General features: G+C 38.1%; 1 protein-coding gene across 1 annotated transcript in view; it reads left to right on the top strand.

Annotated features, from left to right (window-relative positions):
• RUNX1T1 (RUNX1 partner transcriptional co-repressor 1) overlaps window positions 1–20,056 on the top strand; it is a 91,092-nt gene extending 71,036 nt beyond the window's left edge. Inside the window, exons 9-11 of the mRNA XM_062502914.1 lie at window positions 4,734–4,802; window positions 10,626–10,816; window positions 19,781–20,056. Of these exons, the coding sequence (XP_062358898.1) occupies window positions 4,734–4,802; window positions 10,626–10,816; window positions 19,781–20,056 (536 nt within the window). The remainder of the gene's footprint in view (window positions 1–4,733; window positions 4,803–10,625; window positions 10,817–19,780) is intronic.
• The last annotated feature ends 1,430 nt before the right edge of the window (window positions 20,057–21,486 follow it).

Here is a 21,486-nt window from a genome sequence, read left to right as displayed (position 1 = left end):
TTGATATTTTGTGTCTGTTGAATTTATCTGAATGGAAATCTTACAAAACAGAGTTGAAATCTCCAACTGAAAAGTGCCAATGCCTGCAGGATTTGCCTCAGGAAACCAGGATTCTCAGAAGTGTATGAATTTGTCAAAAACACATAGGTTAGCCATTTCTTAATACGTTTTAAAATGTTAACCCTCTCAGACCCTTTTTATTTTCCCTAAAGCTGTTCACCATCATGTTTTCAGTGTTAGCCAGAGCATTCCTGCCAAGACATCTATTCATGCTGTGATTATAAACCTGTTCCTTTGCCATTTTCAGATAGTCAACATTGCTGTGATATGCATGATATTCTCAACATGAGCAAATCGTAATGCTGTGAATACCACAACAATATTTATAACTTGTAATTCTAGAATGTAAAGCCTCTGTGATGCTGGTCACTGATGACATTGAGTATTGCTCTTAATCCACTCACTGCATGGGAGGTTTGGACTAGATTGTGGCTTACTGAGCTGCATGTTGTTAGGTAGGGCTCCAACTGCAGGAACATTGCATGTGTGTGTTCTCAGTGCTCAGTTCTGACGTGGCCTCTGCTTGAGGATGATTCAGTAATACAGTACCTATGTGGCTTTTCTTTTCTTATTCTTTTACAATGGGAACACAGCAACTATATTTTTAAACACAATTTCAAGGAGTGTTGCAATAGCCACAAAATGTACTAGAGGGCAAAGAAGGGTAAATATGTATTTCAAAATACTAGGAGCACTTGCCCCCCAACCAGGTTTGCAAGATAGTCTCATTCAGTATTACCCACCTTCAGATCCCTGTATTTCGTTATGTGGAACTGGCACACTTTTGAACTTGAGTCTTACAAGTAAGGTAGTGAATATTTTATATTTGTTGCTCTGATAATTTTTTTTGTTTTTGTTTTTCTGTGTCCCACTAATGCTATTACATTTATTATAGTATAGAATGAAGCAGAACTTGCATATGAAATATGGAACCACATAAATACATAAAAAGGCATATATATTTAATTTGTTCAGGGCTGCTTATATCTAGCTTTTATTATTTTTGAGCCTTAATATTCAGTATGGCATGTAGGGTATTATTATCACTGCCAGTATTTTCGTAAGTGCAGTAAATTCTAAAAGATCATCAAAACATCAGCTGTTCATCTCCATTTCTTAGTACTTTGTTTTATAGACTTGCATATCACTGTCCAGTGATAAAAAACCTCAGTTCTTTTGTTTTGCCAACTTACCTTCTGTCCTTCTTCTTTCCAGATATGAATTAGGCTTTTTGAGATTATTGAACATTTATTTTCCTTCTTAGTCTTTCTATTCTGTTTTTTTTGGATTTGAGCCTAATTATCACATGAGAGTTCATATAATTTATTTGGTCCTAACCTTTCATTTCGGTTTCACTCCGCAGATCCATATTTATAGCTGCTCTTACAACTCTCCTTGTTCCCTGCACATCACTCTCTTTCAGCACCTTTTCTCTTTATCTTAAAGCCACCAAAAATTTTCACTTGAATGTGAGAGCTGAAGACAATGCAAATTGTTGTGTTTTATTCGTGTGTATTCTTCTGTCTCACTCCAAGAACTTGCTTACTATTTCACAAGTTTATTTCACATTAAAATGCAAAATTCCAATATCATTTTTTGATATCAAAAGTCTCTCTCTCTTTTTTTTTTTTAATCTCATTCCAGCACTTACAGACAATTACAGTTTATTCTCATATATATGTGCTTTTTATTATCCTTATTCATCTTTTTCATTTGGTGCCGTAGGAACTGGACTAATTACCAACACTTGCTTTCATGCTTTGCCATGAATTTCATGTAAATTCAGTAGTGTACATACTGTTGTTCTGCATAATGATATTGTTGCATTTTCACCATTAACAAATCTTTGTTATTATGCCTGACATGTAAAGCCTTTTCCAATATCCTTTTCTGAATGATCTGCCTTGTCGCTTCAGATTTTCCTTAATGTTCTCTGGTTTCAATCCATTTCCTTCCAGGCAGCATTTACTTTGACTTTTAGGTGCTGCAGTTAGTTATTTAATATTATGTGTTGTCCTTGCTACGGCTTTTTGCAATTGCTTTTACATTTAGTATTTTAGGGACTTCACTCAGTTGTGTTAATCTTGGTTTGAGTTTGCTAGATGTCCAAGTTAAGATCTTTTGTGCTTCTGTTTTAATGAACAATTTTTCTGATTCTTAAGCTGAAGGACTCCTTACCTTAAAAACACTAATATGTAGGATTTATATCCTCTGATATCCTGCAGTTTAGCCTTAGAAAGAAGATTGTTTTCATAGGCTCATCACCACTGACTAAACAATAGCCTTGTTACTAAATTTTTTCTGGCTTGGAAAATATGGTTTTTATTATCTTCATAAGTGCTTCTTGTCTTTTTTTATGCACCATTCCAAACTATGGGAAAGTCTCTCATAAGCTCTTGATTTAAGTCTTCTTGCAAAGGATCTCATTCCTCATGTAAATAATTTGTGGTTGGAATAAGAGCTTGATTGATGTTTATGTTTTGGAAATTTTAACAATTAGCTGGAAATCTGGTCATTTATGTCATTGAATTCCATTTTTGGAAAGTCATGTGTAACAAAAAATCAGTTCCACATCTCTCTGTCCTTTTTCTTTCTTTTCTTTTTTTTTTTCTGCTTCCCCCAAAGCTAAGAGCCATAGACTTAAATCAAGGTTATGCACCCCTTGCAATGGATGGTACCTTAAATAGCAGACAGGAAAACTCAATATGAATCAAAGACATGAATGCAACAAACCCCTTGTTTTGCCACGTTTGGAGCCTGGTTGGGTCTTTTCCTGCAGGTATTCCATGAAGAACAAACAAGAGTGGTTTAATTTTTTATCTTTATTTTTCTTGAGCTGTCAAACAGCATTTTCTGCTGTTGCCTCTGTCCCCCTAACTGAACTGGCACTGTGCCTGTAAGTCTAAAAGCCTTTAAGGGGTGAAAACTGTACACAAGGCTATTTGTCATCTCCAGAATCATGCAAGCCAAGCCATACTGAGAATTTTCCCATTTTTGGTATCAGGTCTGAAATCCTCCATCGAGTTGATTAAACCAATATAAATAGCTGTTTTGCAAAATCTAAACACACACATACAGTCTTATTATTTTATGCTTGAGAGGTGTGAAAGTCTGCTGACAAAAAATCTGTTTAAAATTGTTGTCCCATACTTCAGTGACAAACAGAAGAGCTGGGTAAATCCACTCAGCTGCCTGTCAGATGGGAAGATGTACTCCCAGTCACTGTCTGCAGATTCTCATGCTGGAAACTACATCTGTGAAACAGTTCACAGGGATTGGGATTCCCTCTCTCTGTTGAAAAAGCTTGTCATTTCCACCTTTGTTAGCTGCCTACATTATTTTAATCTTTTAAAAGCATTTATGTGGTCTACTGTATGTTAACAGTACTGTATGGATACATGTAGTGGTGTAAGAAATTATCTGCAAAACCTGATGTTTCAACCTTTCTCTTAAAAATGCTGCCCTTTGACCAAGTTAGTGAATAAAAGCTCGTAAGATACAAAAATAAGTACATTTAGTCAAATTAGTATTCAAAGAATGGCAGGTATACTCTTGTTATATTTCAAGCTCAGACATCAAACGAGTAATTGATTCTAGCAGCATCTCCAAAAACATTCAAACCTGTCTGCAATGTAACAAATCATTTTATTTAAGCAATTGAATTCTGACACTCTGGCAATAAATAGTAATCATGGCAGTGAACTTAGTTTATGTGTTTGGTTGGTTTTTTTTTTTTTTCATTTTGTCCTCTATTACTTTGAATAATAGTTAATCAATTTTTAAATTGTATTTGAAAGGAGCAATTTCAATTTCATCTGCTGAGGATCTGTATGCTAAATTTCAGGCCAAAGTGAATTTTCTTTTTGTATTGTCTGATCTTAGGTCTTTGAAGTCCCTGTGGAAGGGATCTTGCTGATTTCAGAACTCTTAGGCCCAGGCTAAAGGTTAAACCTTAAAAAAAAAAAAAAAAAGGAGAAGAAGGGGAAAGAGCTGTCAAAATGTGATTGAAATGTGTGGGTGAATTATAAGCTTCAGCTCCAGTGAGGTTGTTTGGCAGCATGTATTTAGGGGCTTAACCTAAAGTTAAAGGTTCTGTTTTTCAAATTCTTGCAGCTGCAGTTGCCAACATGGGCTCAGATATAGGAAAGCATAGCTCTGAACTTAGAGAAACACCCCTTTGCTTTTCTGTGGACAGCTTATTTGATCACTGGAATGACATCTTGACTTTTATCTGCACCCATCAGTACTCTATTTTGCACAGAGCAGAAGTGCCAAACCTGCACTGTTGCCCTCTTTCTTTTTCCTTTTCATAAATACAATGAGAAAGGACAAAGCATGTCACTCCCTCAGTTTGTCTCACAAAGCCTCCCTTAAAAGTGTGGATACTGTCCTACAGAGTTGAATCAAAACACTGGAAAATAAAAATAAAATGAGCATCTTAACTTGGCTTAAGATGAGACATTCAAGTCATAAGCATTGATCTGGTCTATGTGACATTCATGAGCTACAACCATGGCATCCGTTTTGTTTTGAGGAGAGAAAAGCTTCACTTGATTTCTTTGTCTGACCTATAATTACAGAGAAAAGGTACTTTTCTTTAAGCCTTGTTCTCAAGGAGCCTGAATTGCTTATGATGCTCTTTCTTTTTCCCTCTTCACCCCCTCCTCCTGCAGAATCTCATCGGGAATTCCTTCACAGGCCTGCATCTGGATATGTGCCAGAGGAGATCTGGAAGAAAGCTGGTAAGAGCTGTTTAAAAACACCAGCTTAGTCGTCTGGCAGCTGTGTGCAGTTGTTAATGCACTGATGTGAGGAACTGGGAGGTGGGGGAAGGGCTTACTAGTAACAAGAAGAAATTTTGTTTAAAAATCTTAAACTGGAACTGATCGGACATTAAATAATTTTATAATGGAAGCAACTGCTGCAATAGTTAGGGAAATATCAGTACTTCCAATATGGATCCCTATTTTCAGAGCTTCTAGTGGTTTCAGGCTGAAACTTGATACATTAAAAGTTTGTCTGTTAGCAATTAAAAAAAAGAAGTTAGTGTGGGTGGTTTTATTTAAGCTTCAGGGTTTTTACCTAGTTAAGGTAAGAATTCCCAAAGGAAGGGAAAAAACCCAAGTACACCTGTAAAAAAGACAACTATGCAAAATAACCATTCTTAATTTAAGAAAGATTTTGTGCCTGTCAGCCCCCAGTGAAGCCTGTGCTCATAAACCTGCAGAGTGTGCAATGAAGTCAGCAAGTTCAAATCTCTGCAGCTGCTCTGGCTGTTTGCAGGGCATTGACAGCATCTGCCTGTGCCTGGAAAGCACCCTGGGCAGACGTTGTGGTTGTGCAAAGTTTTCTTAACACTGAAAACTCTGCCTGAGCACAGGAGTTTCCTGGCGGGGATCCCGCTCTGGTGCTGGAGCTAAACCTTTGCTCTTGTGACACCGACATCAGAGCTTCCTTGTTTTCAGAGGGGCCAGGAGGCAGCTCTTGAACTCCATGGAGATAGTTGAGGAGCTATTTATACACCCAAACACGCCCCCCTGCTTTTGAACACCTGTATAACCATGAAGTCTGCAGCAGCTGTCTGAGCAGCAGTTAATGATTAAATAGCAAAATGCGGCAGTGTTGGTGCTTTCCAATCAAATCTCCTGGAAATGCTTGCTGCTTTCCACTGTATCTTAAACTAGATACACAGCATACACGTAAAAATGTTATGCTGTTACCTTGTTGCATCGGACAAAAAGTTGTGTTTTGTGTGTAATGTGGGTTTATCATATAAAGTCTACATTTGTCAATATGTTAATGTTTTCAGAATTGTTGTATTTTCTGTGAAAATTAGTAAAACAGTGTACACATTCTTTGTAACTTAGTCCAAGAATATTTTCATATTGCCATATTTATGTTTGCATTTTAAATGAAAAAAAATACAAAAAAATATGCAATCCCAAGAAATCTCGCTAAAAGAAGCATTAATCTGTTGAATTTCAAAAACTTCAGTCTTCTGAAAAATCTAGGCTTTGGTGTCATTTGGCATTAGGTTATTTATGACTCATGGATTCAATACAGTAAAAGAAAAAAGTTAGTTGAAGCTTTTGGCTTGAGTTATGAAATTGGACGTGCATTCACACAATGTGTATTTATAAATAGTAGTGTAAGGACCTGTGACATCATCTTGTGAGCATCTATGTCATCAGTTCCTTTGAAGCAAAGCTTTTCCTTTGGTGCCATTTCCAGTCTCTAATTTTCAGGCTGATGTGGGTTTAAATCAAGTGGTCATGCCTGTGAATTAGAGGATAAAAGAAGTGTGACTTTGCAAGATGCATACCTGTATCTGTTACTAAGTCTAGTCAAGCATCAGAAATAATACTGCTTTCATAAATCATGGTCCTGCATTTTTAGGAGGGTGGTCTGAAATGAAAGGAATCCACAGTTTCATGATGAGGGCAGTAAAGGTGCAATTCAGCTCTGTGAGAATAGGCCTTTGATGCCATTTGAGATGTTCCATAGTTTCCTGGTTGTGCAGCAACTCCCAGTCAAGAACAGTATAAATCCCTCACAGGTTATTTCTTCTGGTTCAGTGTGGATCTCTTAATGTGTCAAAAGTCTGTAAAGACCAATGTGCAGAGAGCTGAATCAAGTATGAAATTCTGCTTGGAATGCTAAATCCATTACACTGAAAGAATGTGGCATAAAAACAGTTAATAAGCAAACTGAAAAGCATGTGGAGAAGGGATTCACTTTAAGCTTTTGGAGATTGGCACACTCCAATGTAATTCTTGAAATATAGCAAGTTATGCATGTGCTTTTGTGATTGCTGGAGCAAGGACAAGCTATACAGTACCTCATGAGTTAAAGCCATGTAAGCTCACTTCAGTTTCATACACCAGTATAAGGCAGTCATCAGTGCCCTGATTCACCTCATTGGATTATGGATACGGGGATGAAGAGTCCGAGACAAGTTCTTGGTGTTCCTCAAGTCAAGAGGGAGGGAGGCAGGTAATGAGGGTCAGTCTGATCACAGGTTGGACAACTTGCTCTCTGGGAGTACATACTTCCCTTTACTAAATACAGAGAGGGTTGTGGGCCCATTGTTGGCTGCTGCAATAGCTTCTTCTGTGTCATGTAGAAACTGTCTTCCAGCTGTCCCTGCCACTTACCCAGGCACTATGTCCATGGCAGGCCAACTGAAAGCTCTGGAGTCACAGAAGAGGAACAAAATAACCATCCTCTGTCTTACAAAGGCAATAAGGGTCCTGCATATTGTACAGAGTAGATGATGCATTGTACAGACAGATGATGCATTTTGGGATATGATGCCGAGATAACTCTTTCTCACCAATTGCTAATGGCCACCCTTGCCAGGGTCAGCCTGAGAGTGAGATGATCCGAAATATTGTGGTGGCACATCTGCCCACCTTTCTTTTTCTCATCAAGTGGACAAATGTGCCAGTGATGTGAGAGAGGTGACAAGGAGCTGGCTGGTGAATCATCATTTTGGGTGAAAGATAAGTACCTCTCTCAAGTCTGCTCCAAGGACTTCAGACCATGCTGGGTAATGCCTATTCCACACAAGCAGGTTGCTTCCTGGAGCTTCTCTCATGTGTTAATGCTGCTCAAAGGGAAGGAAAATTACAGTTACATTCCTAAAATGACAGTGAATTTGTGCCAAGAACGCTTAGCATTGCTGGGAAGGCAGAGGATGCAGGTACATGCATCTTAGATACTTGATTTTAAAAACGTTGAGATTTCTGCTTTCTGATACTGGAATCTAATCACTCTTTCTGGGAGCACAGGGAAAGGAAGGGTGCTGGTATCATTCTTGGTCTTCATAGCTCAGCATTGTCAAGGCAAATAAAAATCTCCTTTGCCATCAGCTGTATCCCAAACATATCTTAAACTGTGAAGCTTGTATTCTATAAAATATCAGTAGTATTTAGTTTGAGAAGCTGTGAAGATCAGTGGTACAGAATTTTGTCTGGTTATTTAGGTGTTCATGAGTTTGTAATATAGTGAAATAATGATGGTGCATTGTGACCCAACATATTTTAACTTATTTATTTTCACACTTAGGATAGCACAACACAAATTCTGTCATCAAAGTTAATGGAAATATTAAAATCCAATCCGTAGTTTAAGCCAGCCAAAATGTATTAGTCAGGCATATGGCCTCATAAGAACTTTCAGGCATCTTCATGCTCTTAGAAGTGTTGCTAATGACTTATGCAATATAGAACTTGTAATATAATTTTCAATTTCTATCTTTGGATGGAAAAAAGTAGATTATCTGGGATGAAGAAGTACAATTAGAAGTCCATGTAAAAATGTTGGAGCATTTTCCTTCTGTTTGATATAAGAAACTGGCATTTCTAACCACTGTAAACACGTAACTGTAAAACTAAATTTATATAATGTAACAAAAGTATATCATGCCATACAAAGATCATTTCTATTAGTAGCAAATATCAATAAGAATACAGATTTTCTTAAAGAAATCATTTTGTCAGTAACTGCAGTTCATAGACATGCAACGCTTATATTTAAGTTGCCTCATTTTTCTGAAAATGGTAATAAAATTACATCTGTATGTTTGCCTCTGTGTAGGTCTTCTCGTGATCAGTGAATGGTTACAGTTGGTAATAAATATTCAAGCACCTTGCAAATGTCCTACCAATTCCCTTTGCTGATCTGTGTGCGCCTGTGGGACTAGAATAGGAATGCATAATTTAAATATAAATTGCCTGATTTGCATATACAATTAGAGTAGCTGTGGCTTTGATCGTAAGCAAAAATTATTGTCCTGTATTGCCACTTAGATAGAATTTTAATTCACCTTGAATATTCAAAGTAAATTAAGCTTTGGCTGTATGGTTGAAGGGTATGATTTTTTCCTCTCCTGAGGCTTTCGCCTAAACAACATTTATGGTAGGGTAATATAAGAGCATATTTTCAACCTCATAAAAATAAGGCGTATGTTTTATCTCTAAATCCCTCCCCACCCCCTTGAAACTTCAGTTGAAATATCTCTTGCAGATATGCACATATGTAACATGCACACATACTCCTCAAGAGAGCTCTTCTTTCATTTTAATTCAGTTTTAGTCACTACATGGCTTAAAATTAAGTCTTTATTGTCATTTGCTTAAGAACTGAAAATGGAGACTTCACGTAGATATTACTTTTAAAATAACACATGCAGAGCTATCAGATGTAACTCAGGAGAGTGACTGAGTATCCGTACATCAGAGTTGTGTCTTCATGTTCATGTACACAAATACATAGGCTAAACACACAGACTAAAACACATAGCACCGTTCTAATACTTAGATTTTAATCTAAAGTAAAATGTTTTTAATAGAAATCTGTGGCTTTAATTAAACAGAACATTTAATTAAGGTGGGTTTTAAGTGCATGAAACAATTAAGTGCAAACACTTGAATGAAACATGTCATAATTAGTTTTAATAGATTGTTAATTGGTACTAGGTTTGCCAAGTTAATAATTACCGCTTATTAAATTTTCAATTAATCATTGTCATTTTGCTTTGAATAAAGATGAAAATTAGATAAACTAATTCAGGGGGAGGATGGTTTCCTTGTTAATTAGAGCAGTTAATTAAAAAAAAATTTACTTGTTTTAGTTGTCAATTAAAAGGCTGTTCATTAGTAAAATCTTTGCACTCTTCCTTCATCAAAAGCCAAATAACTAATTTGAGAAAATCCATGTTTTCTGGAATAAAAGATATGACACTAGTATATACCAAAGAAAGGACTCATACTACCATAGTTGTTTTACAAGAAACATAAAAGTTTGAGTTTAATGAAGCGGGGTGCCCCCACTCAGTGTTAATTGTGCTCCAAAATCTTGCTGGGCAGGATGCACTCAAGAGCTCAGAAGAGCTAGAAAGTCAAGTCTTCAAGTATAAACATGGACGTGATGGACAGATCAACAGGTCAAATGAATGTTCATAAACAAATTTTAATTCTTTGTCATAAAACAGTATGTCCAAGAAAAGATATTAGACCAGTCATTTAACATTTTTAAGTAAACTCTTGGGGTTTTTTTTAACTTCATGTATTTATTTGTTTACATATAGGGGAAAAAATGTTAAAGGCCATAAATCCTGTCTTAATTTCCACGAGCTTAAAAATACATTTTTATAAAAGTCTGTAATATGTCTTAAATAAGAATTATTATCAAGTATATGCATATATCTGCTGTGCTGCAAAAACTAATTTTTCAGTGTTCAAAAAGATTGCAAATAAAATGGACCAGAGATCTGAAATGACTGCACCTAAAGAAGTACTGACTGAGAATCAAAATAGCAGGAATCGTTACTAGTGGTAGAGACTTCTGTGATGGGGAAGAAGAGAAGCACCTCAGTGCTTCTTGAGGATTCTTGGGGAACCAGGTTCCTCTGCGTCCTACTCAGAACAAAGCCTGCCATTATAATTGGGAGTAATCTCAACGTACTAACACCAGTAAGGGATGCATTTCCCACGCGAGTCGCACGGAGCCGTGTCAGATGTGCTGCGCTGATGCGGGTTTCTGCTTTGTCTGCTGCTTTGCAGAGGAAGCTGTCAATGAAGTGAAGCGGCAGGCGATGGCCGAGCTGCAGAAGGCGGTGTCGGAGGCCGAGCGGAAGGCTCACGACATGATCACTTCCGAGAGGGCCAAGATGGAACGCACTGTTGCCGAAGCCAAGCGCCAGGCGGCAGAGGATGCCCTGGCTGTCATCAATCAGCAGGAGGATTCAAGTGAGGTAAGGGCCTTGCTGGGGGAGCATCACCTGTGGCTGCAAACAGTGGGTGTGTCTGAGCTGGCTTTAATCTGTGACCGCTATTAACTCTTTGCACAGCTGTTTTGGGATGTGTATTTTAGGCATACACCAAGCTCCAAATTCTCGTGGCTATGTTGTAATCTGAGCCCCAAATAGCCCAAAACAGTGAACTTGAGTTCTGTTCTCACCTTTTAACTGCTTCTCAGGGTTACGTATTATGTTCTAATTTCACTTTTCAGTAGCTTCATTTTAAAGCTCTTCAAACTACCATGCTGAATAGATAAAAAATGCTTGGTGGAAAACATTAGACACTGAAATCTAATTTAAACAAAGAAATTATTCATAAAAGAGATTGTAGAGCAAGGTGGCTAAAACTTGTCTAGGGAAACTGTTGCATGTAGAAGCACTTAACAAGAGATGATGGTTCCTGTAGGAAATAATGTGAATGTAAATTTGCAAGTGTTTCCTTATTTTGAATGTATTGCTTTGGCTGCAGGGAATATTTCAGAGTTGAGCAGTGGGCAAAGAGCATTTGCTAGGGGAAAAAAATAAACTGAGAGATCAAGGAGTAAAACAAGAATAAATATGTTAAACCTTGATGTACTTTCCGACCTGAAAGTGGAAACCTTGAATTGTTATGATTCAGGACATCTGACACCATGACTACGTGGAAGCTGGGAGTGAAAGAGGAGTGTGTGTTTGACCAGTGCTGCATCAGTCCAGACAGCAATTAAATTTTATGCTTATTAAAAAAAAAAAAAAAAGGAGTCCTAAGTTAAAACTGCCCTTAAAAACAGACATGACAAGGAAATTAATTTTGGAAGTTATTTGTATATAATCTCCATTTCTCAAGACCACTGAAATGAAAGAGCAATAACTTAATGAAGTATTTATTGTTTGTATACTAACATCTCTTCTGTAGCAAATCCACTTCTTAAAATAACTTCTAAAAGCAGGGAGTTAGGGAAAAGAGTAGGTGACAGTCCCTGTTACATGGAGACATACATTTGTGAATGGTCATGTCTAAAACACTTTGTATGGGCTGGATGGACAGTGTTGTAGAAGAGTCACTTAAGTTGAGAGATGCAGATGAACTACCTGCAGCACGCTGAGAACACTGGCAGAAATCACCAGTGCATAAGTCAGTGGCATGCTGCAGTATGCATCTGTAATTTGAGGGAACATAAGTTTTTAATTCATACCAGGCTTCTCTGGAGATGAAAGACCATTGTGGGATCACTGAATGCCCAGAGTTTCTCCTTAATGTGTAGCAGATGAATAACAAGGAGACAAAAGGAATTGATTTTCAGCATCTGAAAGTTTCTCAGGAAGAAAGGGACTAGGGGAAGTATATGTACCCTTTAAGTACTAACTGTTCCACTGTAGATTAAATGAGACATAAATTCAATTTATTGGCCTTTTGTATCTAAGATACTCAAGGACGTTTTCCTGCACTGTTCATAGAAAGGGCATTTTTCTGACATAGCATCATTAAAGAACTGTCATCTTGTGTGTGTATGTGTATATATACAAGAGACTCCTATTGTTAAAAACAAAATTCCAAAGGTAAATACCTTTAGAGGAAACAGCAAATTAAATCTATTTAGTGAACTGATATAGCGTGAGCAGGACAGAGAAAGTACTTATGTGCCAGTACATACAGCCCATTTTTCCACAAGCAAATGCATATCCAAAGGAATGTGTAGAGCGTTTGTGTGCTGTGATTAACTTCTGAGCAGTTAAAGTTCTGGAAAAAGCCATGTAACAACATCTTTACTTCTTCTGCCGCAGAACTAATTATAAGGTTTTTCACTCGAACGGGACTTTGGGCAAACAATTCTTTAAATTGCATTCTAATGAAATGTGGCTGATAAGGTTATAGATGTTCTCAGGGCTGTGTGTCCTCAGGGAGGTTTCAGCCTCCTGGACCTAGACATGAGGTCTACTGTCCTGATCCTGCAGCTTTCACCCCTGTGGTCATCAGGGTGGCTGTTTTGAGGCAGAAGTTTTACTAAGCCACCAGAGAGAAATCAAGTTTGACAGTCTGTGTTTACAGGTGATGGATTAACTGTGAAGGGAGATGATGGCAATACTTGTTTGAATTAGATGCATCTATTTATAAGTAGTTTCTCTTCAGCTTCTAATTATAACAAACTCCAAACACTTAGGGTAGTGCTTCTCACAGTTACCTTTTAACTCAGGCTGGTTTGGTTTCCTTTTTTGCTGACTTCTGTAAGAATGGGCTGGACTTTTCCTTCATCTTTGGGGATAGGAGATCAGTTTGCCAGTGTTTGAAAAGTGTTTCTTTGGCGATGAGACTGTGTTTTTCAGGTTTGAGGAATAATACTCCACATTTTTTTTCCATATTAATTCTTTCTTGGATCTTTCTGTTGACATTGCTCCTCAGTTGTCTAGGTTGTAAGTCCACATAAACTTCTCTCTGGTTACAGCTTTCAGGCGAACACTTACAGCCACACAGATTCCTGTGCACTTAAGGCATGTGAGTAAAATTTCTAGAGTTAGAATATTTCCAGTTTCAAATCTGAGACTGTTACAGTGCAGCCCCTGAAGTCTTGCAGGTCCAGGGGGAATGTTGAGCATCTCTCCTCATTCCTTATCCTTGCTGGGATATTGTGCCAAGGCATGCAAGAAAGCTCACTACAGGCTACTATATAACCTCAGTGCAGTTCCTGACAGACAGTATTTCTCTCATGGGTGTCATTATTTCTTTTGGCTGTTGAAACTATGAATGGAGATGAGAATTTGATGCCAGATTTGTAATGTATCAGTTACAATTTTCAACAGATATGGCCACTCCCTGCCTGCCTATTGGCAATGTTTCTCTCTTCATTTGTTATTCAGTAAAATGCAACCTGGACATAGCTGAAGCTCCTTAAAGCTGTTCTGGTGTGAGAATTTTCTGGTATGATTTTTATTGCAGTCTGCTCCAGTTCTCAAAGTGATAACCAGTACCAAGACTCAGAAATTTTGTGGTTATTATAATGCAGCCTCCTAATCCAAGACCTTTCAGAGATTTCACAAAGGAAAGCAGATCAGATTTTTGATATTCTTTTGTTGGTGTTGCTGATTTCTGTGTTGAGTTGGATTTTTTCTTCTGTTTTTGTTTGATTTTTTTATATTCTGTTTTGCTTTGTCTTTAACCCAGAAAAAGTAGGATCCCTGACTGCAAGATTGTCTTCAAGAAAAGAATGAAGCTGGGCTTATTAAGATGACCAGATCAAAATTCCAAAATTAAGGGAGCACAAGACAGTAAGAAGACTAATAGGGGAGGTGTAATATTCAGAAGCATCTTGACACTTTAAGAGTGGTCTTCAGGATTACAAGAATGACCATGTTACATAGCATAGGTAGAATTTCTGACTCTGACTTGATCCTTTGTTGAACTATTGTTCTTTACTTACCTTAGAGTTGTTCAGCATAGTTTAACTAGCACTCCCACTGCTTCAGTGTCTGTGCATTTACTTTCTAAGGGTTTTCATTGTTTCTTCACAAAAGACATTGCAACTGACCAGCTAATGTTCATGCTTTTCTGTTATTGAAATTGGTTGAGGACCAGCCAACCAAGCAGAGTGCTGCTGGAAAACAAAAGGACCCGGAGCAGGCCTACCTGTCAGCATGGCTGTTCTGAGCCATAAATTATCTCTTTACCAGTTCCTTACAGTTGCTTGACAAAAGATGGCCCATTCATCAGTAGTTGGCTTGGCTAAGTATGGAAACGTGTGAGCCACCTACTCTGTAATGACTGCTGTGCTTGCTGTGGCTGCAATGTGCTGCTTTGCAAATCAATTTTAATAGTGAGGGTGAACAGTTTAGCAAGGAGACTGACTGCCCAGATTATAAGGGGGAATGGAATCATCAGAACATCTGTCTTTCTAGTTTGGTATAAAATGCCACTGAAAAATCTGACACTCGGTGTTCTTCCTCAGTTTTGAGTAGGCTGGGGACATGGAAGGAACACAAATGTTTCAGTTCTGTCTACTTAAAGCAGATGCTGACATCTGCTCAGATAAAACAAGTGTGTAACTGGTCCAACACTGCTTTTAGGAGATGTGTAATGTTAGGGCTTGTTTATATTGCAGCAGTTCATGTTGTATGTGAATATCACACCTGACATTTTGTGGACAGCTGGGTTCAATCTCTGCTGACCAATCCATTGAGACCAGAACGGTGCCAGCAAACCTGACTCTGAGCATCAGATAGTGTGATTCAGGCAAGCCTAGTTTTCAGGCTGGTATTAAGTTTAATACTTATGTCAGCTAATGTTTAATATTTTTGGCAGAGCATCTCTTAGAAAGTAGCACATCATCCCATGCAGTGGTGGGTTGTAAGTGCAGAGGCACCAGAGCCATGTGCTCTGCACAGGATCAGTCCAGATGTGATGTGAGCATTGGCACTGCCCCAGACTGCTAAGCTAAGCTTGGCTCGCCAGCTTGCACGGCTCTTCTGTGGGCTGCTTCACACTTCTGTTTGCAGGATTTAGCTAGTCTCACTGACTTGCATGAAAGTTCATGTATTTCACTCAATAAACAGTGGTTTGGGCAAAGCCTGGAGTGTTCAGTGATAGGTGTAACTTTACTTAGAAACATCTAAAAGTTTGAATGTCATTTTGACACTGTGAAAATTTCCAAAGTACCAATATATTTCCCTTTCTAATGAGTCTTGGGTAAAATTCTCATAAACAACTTTGCTGGATTTTTACACTGCTATTTAGCAGATCATGCAGTTCTCATTTATACCCCTGTGGTTTCAGTGATTTCTAGATGTTCCTTTTCTTGTGGTTAGCAGTGGTGGAGTTTTGAATGACAGGGGCATTGCATAACTGCGTAAAAACTGGGTTCTTCGTACCAGCCATGCTTCCTTTCATGGTAAACTGGGGAAATATGGAAAGATGACAGAACAAGGGGTTTTTTTGTTTGTTTGTTTGTTTCTTTGGTTGGTTTTGTAATTTTTTTTTATTATTATTTATGAAAGCACTATACCAAGTCTCAGTTGGAGTGTCAGAGAAAAGCAAATACTTAATTCTGGTTGAATATTTCAGGGATGAAAGCAACAGGATGGGCAGAATTACTGACAAGTATATGTTTTGGTAGTGGAGACCACAGAAATGGAGACCTTTTGTTTTTAAGAATTTTCATGAGGGCAAATGGGAGTGTTTGAAGATGGAAGCTTAAGTGCATGAGAACTGAGAGTTTGACCTAAGATAAGGCTCTGACCTGAGACTGATGTTCCTTGTCAGTTGAAAGAGGAGGATGAATGGTGGCATAAATTCAGAGTGAGATTCCCATCTGGTGTAATTTAGTTCAATTTCATTGAATTAATCGATTTTCAAGGTAGTGAAGTTAAATTAAATTAAATAGTCTGAGAATCTAGGGTTTTTTTATAACCTCACTGTTTCACAGGCAAATCAACACGGAGTTAAACTGCAATCTGGTCCTTCTCATAGTTTTAGCTATGTCTGGAACTCTATAGAGCATGAGCTGGAAGTGCAGTGTAGTAGGTCACTACCTAAAGACAGAATATATAGACCAGCACAGGCTTTGATAGATTGGCTTCTCCCTTCTCCAGTCCATGATTATCTCTAGCTGTACCATTCCCCCTGCTTTTTCTGTGCATTAGCGATGGGGATTCTTCAACACCTCTAGGCAATTTTTTCATGTTCTTAACAGAATTTTGATCCTGTTACTTCTGCTCATCCATGTAGACATGGATGTAGACATTCACTGCAGTGATGTTTGGGTGCTACTGCCCATTTTAGGCTGCCATCTCATATTTAAGACTCTGAGTTCATTCAGTCTGTTCTCACAGCTTGTGTTTATCTGACTTCTGGTTAATCTTGCTGCCTTTCTTCAGGTTCTTTCAAAGTCTTGTTTGTCTTGCTTGATTTTCTGTATTTGAAGTGCATCATCTCAACCTTGATAGGGCTCCCAGTGGATCTTGCCAGTGATAGGAGACAGTCTTAAATCAAGTGTAAGGCAGTCCATAGCTGTGGTCATATGCCCTTGTGTGAAGATTGGCATCTTGTCACCAACATGACACTGTGGCCGTCTGTCCAAGGTGCTCTGTACACACCTCAGCAAGTGTGCTCTGTTTTACTGATACCTGCTAGAGCATCCCAGGAAGGCAGACACCATAAGTATGTTCAATCCCATGGTGAGATCAAGCTTTGTCTGTGATAGCTGGATCTGCTGGAAATACATGAGCAGCAGGGGCATATGAAGCACAGCCCAGGCTATTAGGTGGTATCTCAAGCTAAAAAAAGCTGGCTTTTCTTTGGTAGAATTTGGGGCTATCAGCCAGCACTGTGAACAGAAAACATTTGTTTCCAAAGTTTGTGGTGACCGAGCCTGATCTTTGCTGCTCTTCTTCCCATGCTTGCACATGGGAAAGAGCAATGAATGGTCACAATGGTGAGGGCTGTGTGGGACAGGGAGTTCTGCACGTCAAATCCAGCTGCTGTGTCAGTACAAGCTCCCTGTGATGTGTGTGCTTGTTTATGATAATTTGCACTGGAGTGATTTTTAAATGTAATTAGTTGCTGCATAAATGCAAGCTGTAAAATTTATTTTGAAATTCTTGTATTTTATGTGGTTTTATTCCCACAATTACACTAAAGCTGTAATGACCTGTTAAATTAGAAATAATATGTCCAATGAGCAAAATCACATACCAAACAATGTAGGACACATTAAGTAGTCATGTAAGGAGCCAGCTGAGTACTTCACCACTTCATTAAAATCTTGCACCTATGTATCACTTTTCATGTTCTGTACAGTCTGATTGTTAACTGATGCCTGTTTTAATAAGAAAGTTGAACCAATACTGTTAGAATTAAACTACTGTTTCCTGACATCAATACAGATGATGTGGTAAGATGCTGAAATATTCTGTGGTGACTCTGTTCACATCTGGAGTCAGATCTCTCTATGCTCTTCCAAAAGGGAGGCAAAGTGAAGATTCTTTGGATGCTGGCCTACGTTAGCTAAACAGATACTTGAATAAATTTGACACCTTTGTAGTAATTCCCACGCAATTAAAGCATGAACTTCAATGCTGTGAACAGATTTACACAGGAGAGGAATTCCTGCACCTGGGCAGTTGCTGGCTGGCTTCAGCATTATTCCACATGGGGGGAAGGTGTCATTTTTTGTAAAAGTCTGCAAGGGGATGTTGTTTTCAGATGAGGGAATAAAGGGAAATATGGCTGTCAGTTTAGTTGGAAGAAGATAGCTAGGAGGTGAGCAGGCATAGCAATACATGGAAACTGTGCAAGTACAACTGGAGCAGAATTACACCATATTTACTGATCACAATACCAGCAAGCATGAAGCTGTCAAAATGAAGCTTTCCTTAGTATGAAAGAGATAAAGAAATATTGTAATATAGAAAGAGAATATATACTAAAGAATATAAAATAAATAAAATATAGATACATATAAAATATAATACATAAATATTATAATAAGGAAATATTACTATAGAAAAAGAAGGAGAATCCAGGCACATCACATTTAGTTATCTTTCTGGTTAGCAGGATGAAATGCTAATACAAAATGCTAATGAAAAACTGTCAGGTGATTTTGGTGTATGCCTATATATGTCTATGTGTGTACATGTTCATATACAGTGATTTAAATTACTTACAGTTATTTTTCATTGTGGAGATAAAAGATTGTTTAAAAAAAAAGTGTTTGCAAATAGTATAGATATTCATTTCCGAAGGTGGATTTACCTCTCCAGCACTGGACAGGGTGTGAGCAAATAAACCTGAAACAATGACTACTGAATCAAAACCAGGTGACGCCTGGTTTAGACAAGGAGTCTGAATTCCTGGCATTTAACTACCAGAAACATCTGTTTCTGTGTGTTGGTAATTCCACCTTTTTTTTTTTAAAGTGTTTTTAAAGATGGGAACAATTTTATGAATAAAAAAAAAAATCTCCAACACATGTATCTGTAATTATCTGATTTAGTCTGTGTGTTTAATCAGTATGAACTGAGAATGCCATGTACCTTGGATTTCATCCTCAAAGAACAATTGGGCACAGGACAGTCACTCATTTGCCAGTATCTGCCTATGCAAAAAAAGCAAGCAACCAACCCTCCGAAACAATAAAAACCAGCAAAAAGAGGGAATATGGAACTAACACAGGAATATTTTCTAAAGCCATTGATACTGATTAAAAGTCTAATTTCCTTAAAATACTGTTTTGGATTTAGGTCTTTATTTTATTCTGGAATTGATATTTGTTTTTTTAAGGTAGTTGAGGAATATCACTTAAGGATTGGCTGTGTTCCAGCATCCAGCTGGCAGAGCTATAGAGTGTGTTAAAATGAATAGCACACATATTCTGCAGTGGCTTCTCCATCCTGCCAAAGATTTAGACTCTAGCTTAACTGTTCACTGCCAGAAGTGCCACTGAGTCAAATGGTATTGCTCAGATGATTAAAAATTAGGTTTTCCTAGGGTAGCAAGTTTTCCTAGGTCAGCAAGTTTTACCCGTGTGTTAAGTAATTTTTTTCCCTTTCTTGTCTTGCATTAGTCCCTCTCCACTTCTGGAGAAGCAACTTTTTTATGTGTGCGTGTTTCATTAATTGTTTTAATAAATTTGTAGAGGAACTAGCAGAAGTTTTACTGTAATTTTCTATTAGTCAGTGTGCTGCTGGTTGCTAGATGTGGGGCATACTTGGAGTTTGCATCATTAGTACTAGCAAAAAGCTGCTTCTCTTCTTGTCCAGCTTCTGAGACAGAGTCCTTCAGGTCACTGGAGCTCCTGTTGAACAGGTTCAGGTACCCAAGGTAGCACCTACTGATTGCTCAGCTGTCCTTAGGCAGAGGGTTGACCAGCAGTTCCCTACCAGCTGTTTTTGCTGTAACATTTAGGACACTAGCTAATTTCTCCCATCTCCCTCCTCTTTTGCTTCTAGAGTTGCTGGAACTGTGGCCGGAAAGCTAGTGAAACCTGCAGTGGTTGCAACACAGCAAGATACTGTGGCTCATTTTGCCAGCACAAGGACTGGGAGAAGCACCATCACATCTGTGGACAGACCCTCCAAGCCCAGCAGCAAGGAGAGACACCAGCAGTGAGCTCCTCCGTGACACCCAGCAGCGGGGCCGGGAGCCCCATCGACACTCCACCAGCAGCTACTCCGAGGTCCACCACCCCGGGAACCCCGTCCACCATAGACGCGACTCCTCGTTAAAACTGAACTCGAAACTCCAGACACAAAAACACAACAGAAAGTGAAACCAATTCCTCATCCTCAGATGCGCAAAGATTTTAACTGAACTGTCGTATTTCAATACTTCAATAAGAAAGAACTTACTGTATCATGAGGTGGTAGAAAATACAGAAGGCCAGTAACGGGTCATAATGACTTATTGTGGATAACAAAGATTTCTTTTCTTTAGAAAACTGAAAAGAGAGCAGAGAATATACACAAAATGATAGATTTGACCTCCTCCCTGTTATTTTCCAGTAGCTGGGATTTTAAACTAGATGACCTCATTAACAGATGCTTTACCAAACAGCAAACCAAGAGATTGCTAATTGCTGTTGAAAGCAAAATGCTAATATTAAAGTCACAATGTTCTTTATAACAATAATGGAAATTAAAAAAAAATAGAGAGAAACAAATAACCCTCAAGGGCATGAGCATTGGATACAGCAGTAGACATTTTAACAAGAAGATGAATGGCGTCCGTGGGTTACTGACTGAACTTTGAAGACCCGCATCAAAACGCGCAGATGTGCAGCAGATTGGAAGGAGACACAGATGTTCATTTTTTTTTCCTGTTTCTAAAAGAAATAAAATAATACCCAGGTCAACAGAATGAAAAATGAAAGATGATTTGCAGTGGGATGTAGGACTACAGCAGCAAAGAAAAAAAAAATGCCATAATACAAAAGGCTTTTTTTTTTTTTTCCTTTTAAATACAGAAATAAGGGACACAGCCTGCAGTTAATTAGCATCCTGGCAGCTTTGACATCAGCCAGCTGCTCCAACTAAACCTTTCAACATTTCTTCACTTTTTTTGCAAGGTTCCACAGAGTATGACAATCGGGTCTATTCCAGCTCATTCATTTTTGTATTGAAAATTAATAATAGTTAATAACGCGGTGGCTCCAGCCCCTTTCCAAATTCTTTCCACCCATCCTGTTTGGATTTTTAATTAAGAAAAAAAGAGAAAAAAAAAGAAAAAAAAAAAAAGAAATAAAAAACCCCCTAGTAGTTCTCTTGGTGTTAAAACACTTCTGTCCTGTGAGGTTTCCCAATGGTGTTTTTCTTGTAAATGTGTTGGACAAATGTGAAGATGCATTGTAGTTTAACCATGCTCACATTTAGTCTTCTTTATTCCTAGTTGGTGAGAAACCTGTAACTTTCTATGCTGCTTTTATATCTGTATGTATTAGTGATATTTCTCTAGTAGCTTAAGAAAAAAAAGAAAAAAAAAGAAGAAAAAAAAAGAAAAAAAACCACCCTTTTTTGTTTGTCCTGAAGAAAAACAAATGCTATCTATTGGAGCTGCTATTTCACTCTGTTATAGAATTTTTTTTCTGAAAACTAGCATGCTTCACGGAATGCTAACATATTGGTGTTTTTGTAAGAGGGATGTACATAAATGTATTTTG

The sequence above is a fragment of the Cinclus cinclus genome, chromosome 1 (assembly GCF_963662255.1).
Source record: "Cinclus cinclus chromosome 1, bCinCin1.1, whole genome shotgun sequence".
Classification (NCBI taxonomy): Eukaryota; Metazoa; Chordata; class Aves; order Passeriformes; family Cinclidae; genus Cinclus; species Cinclus cinclus.
The sequence above is the reverse complement of the archived record's forward strand: the minus strand, read 5'-3'. Positions and strand labels throughout refer to the sequence as shown.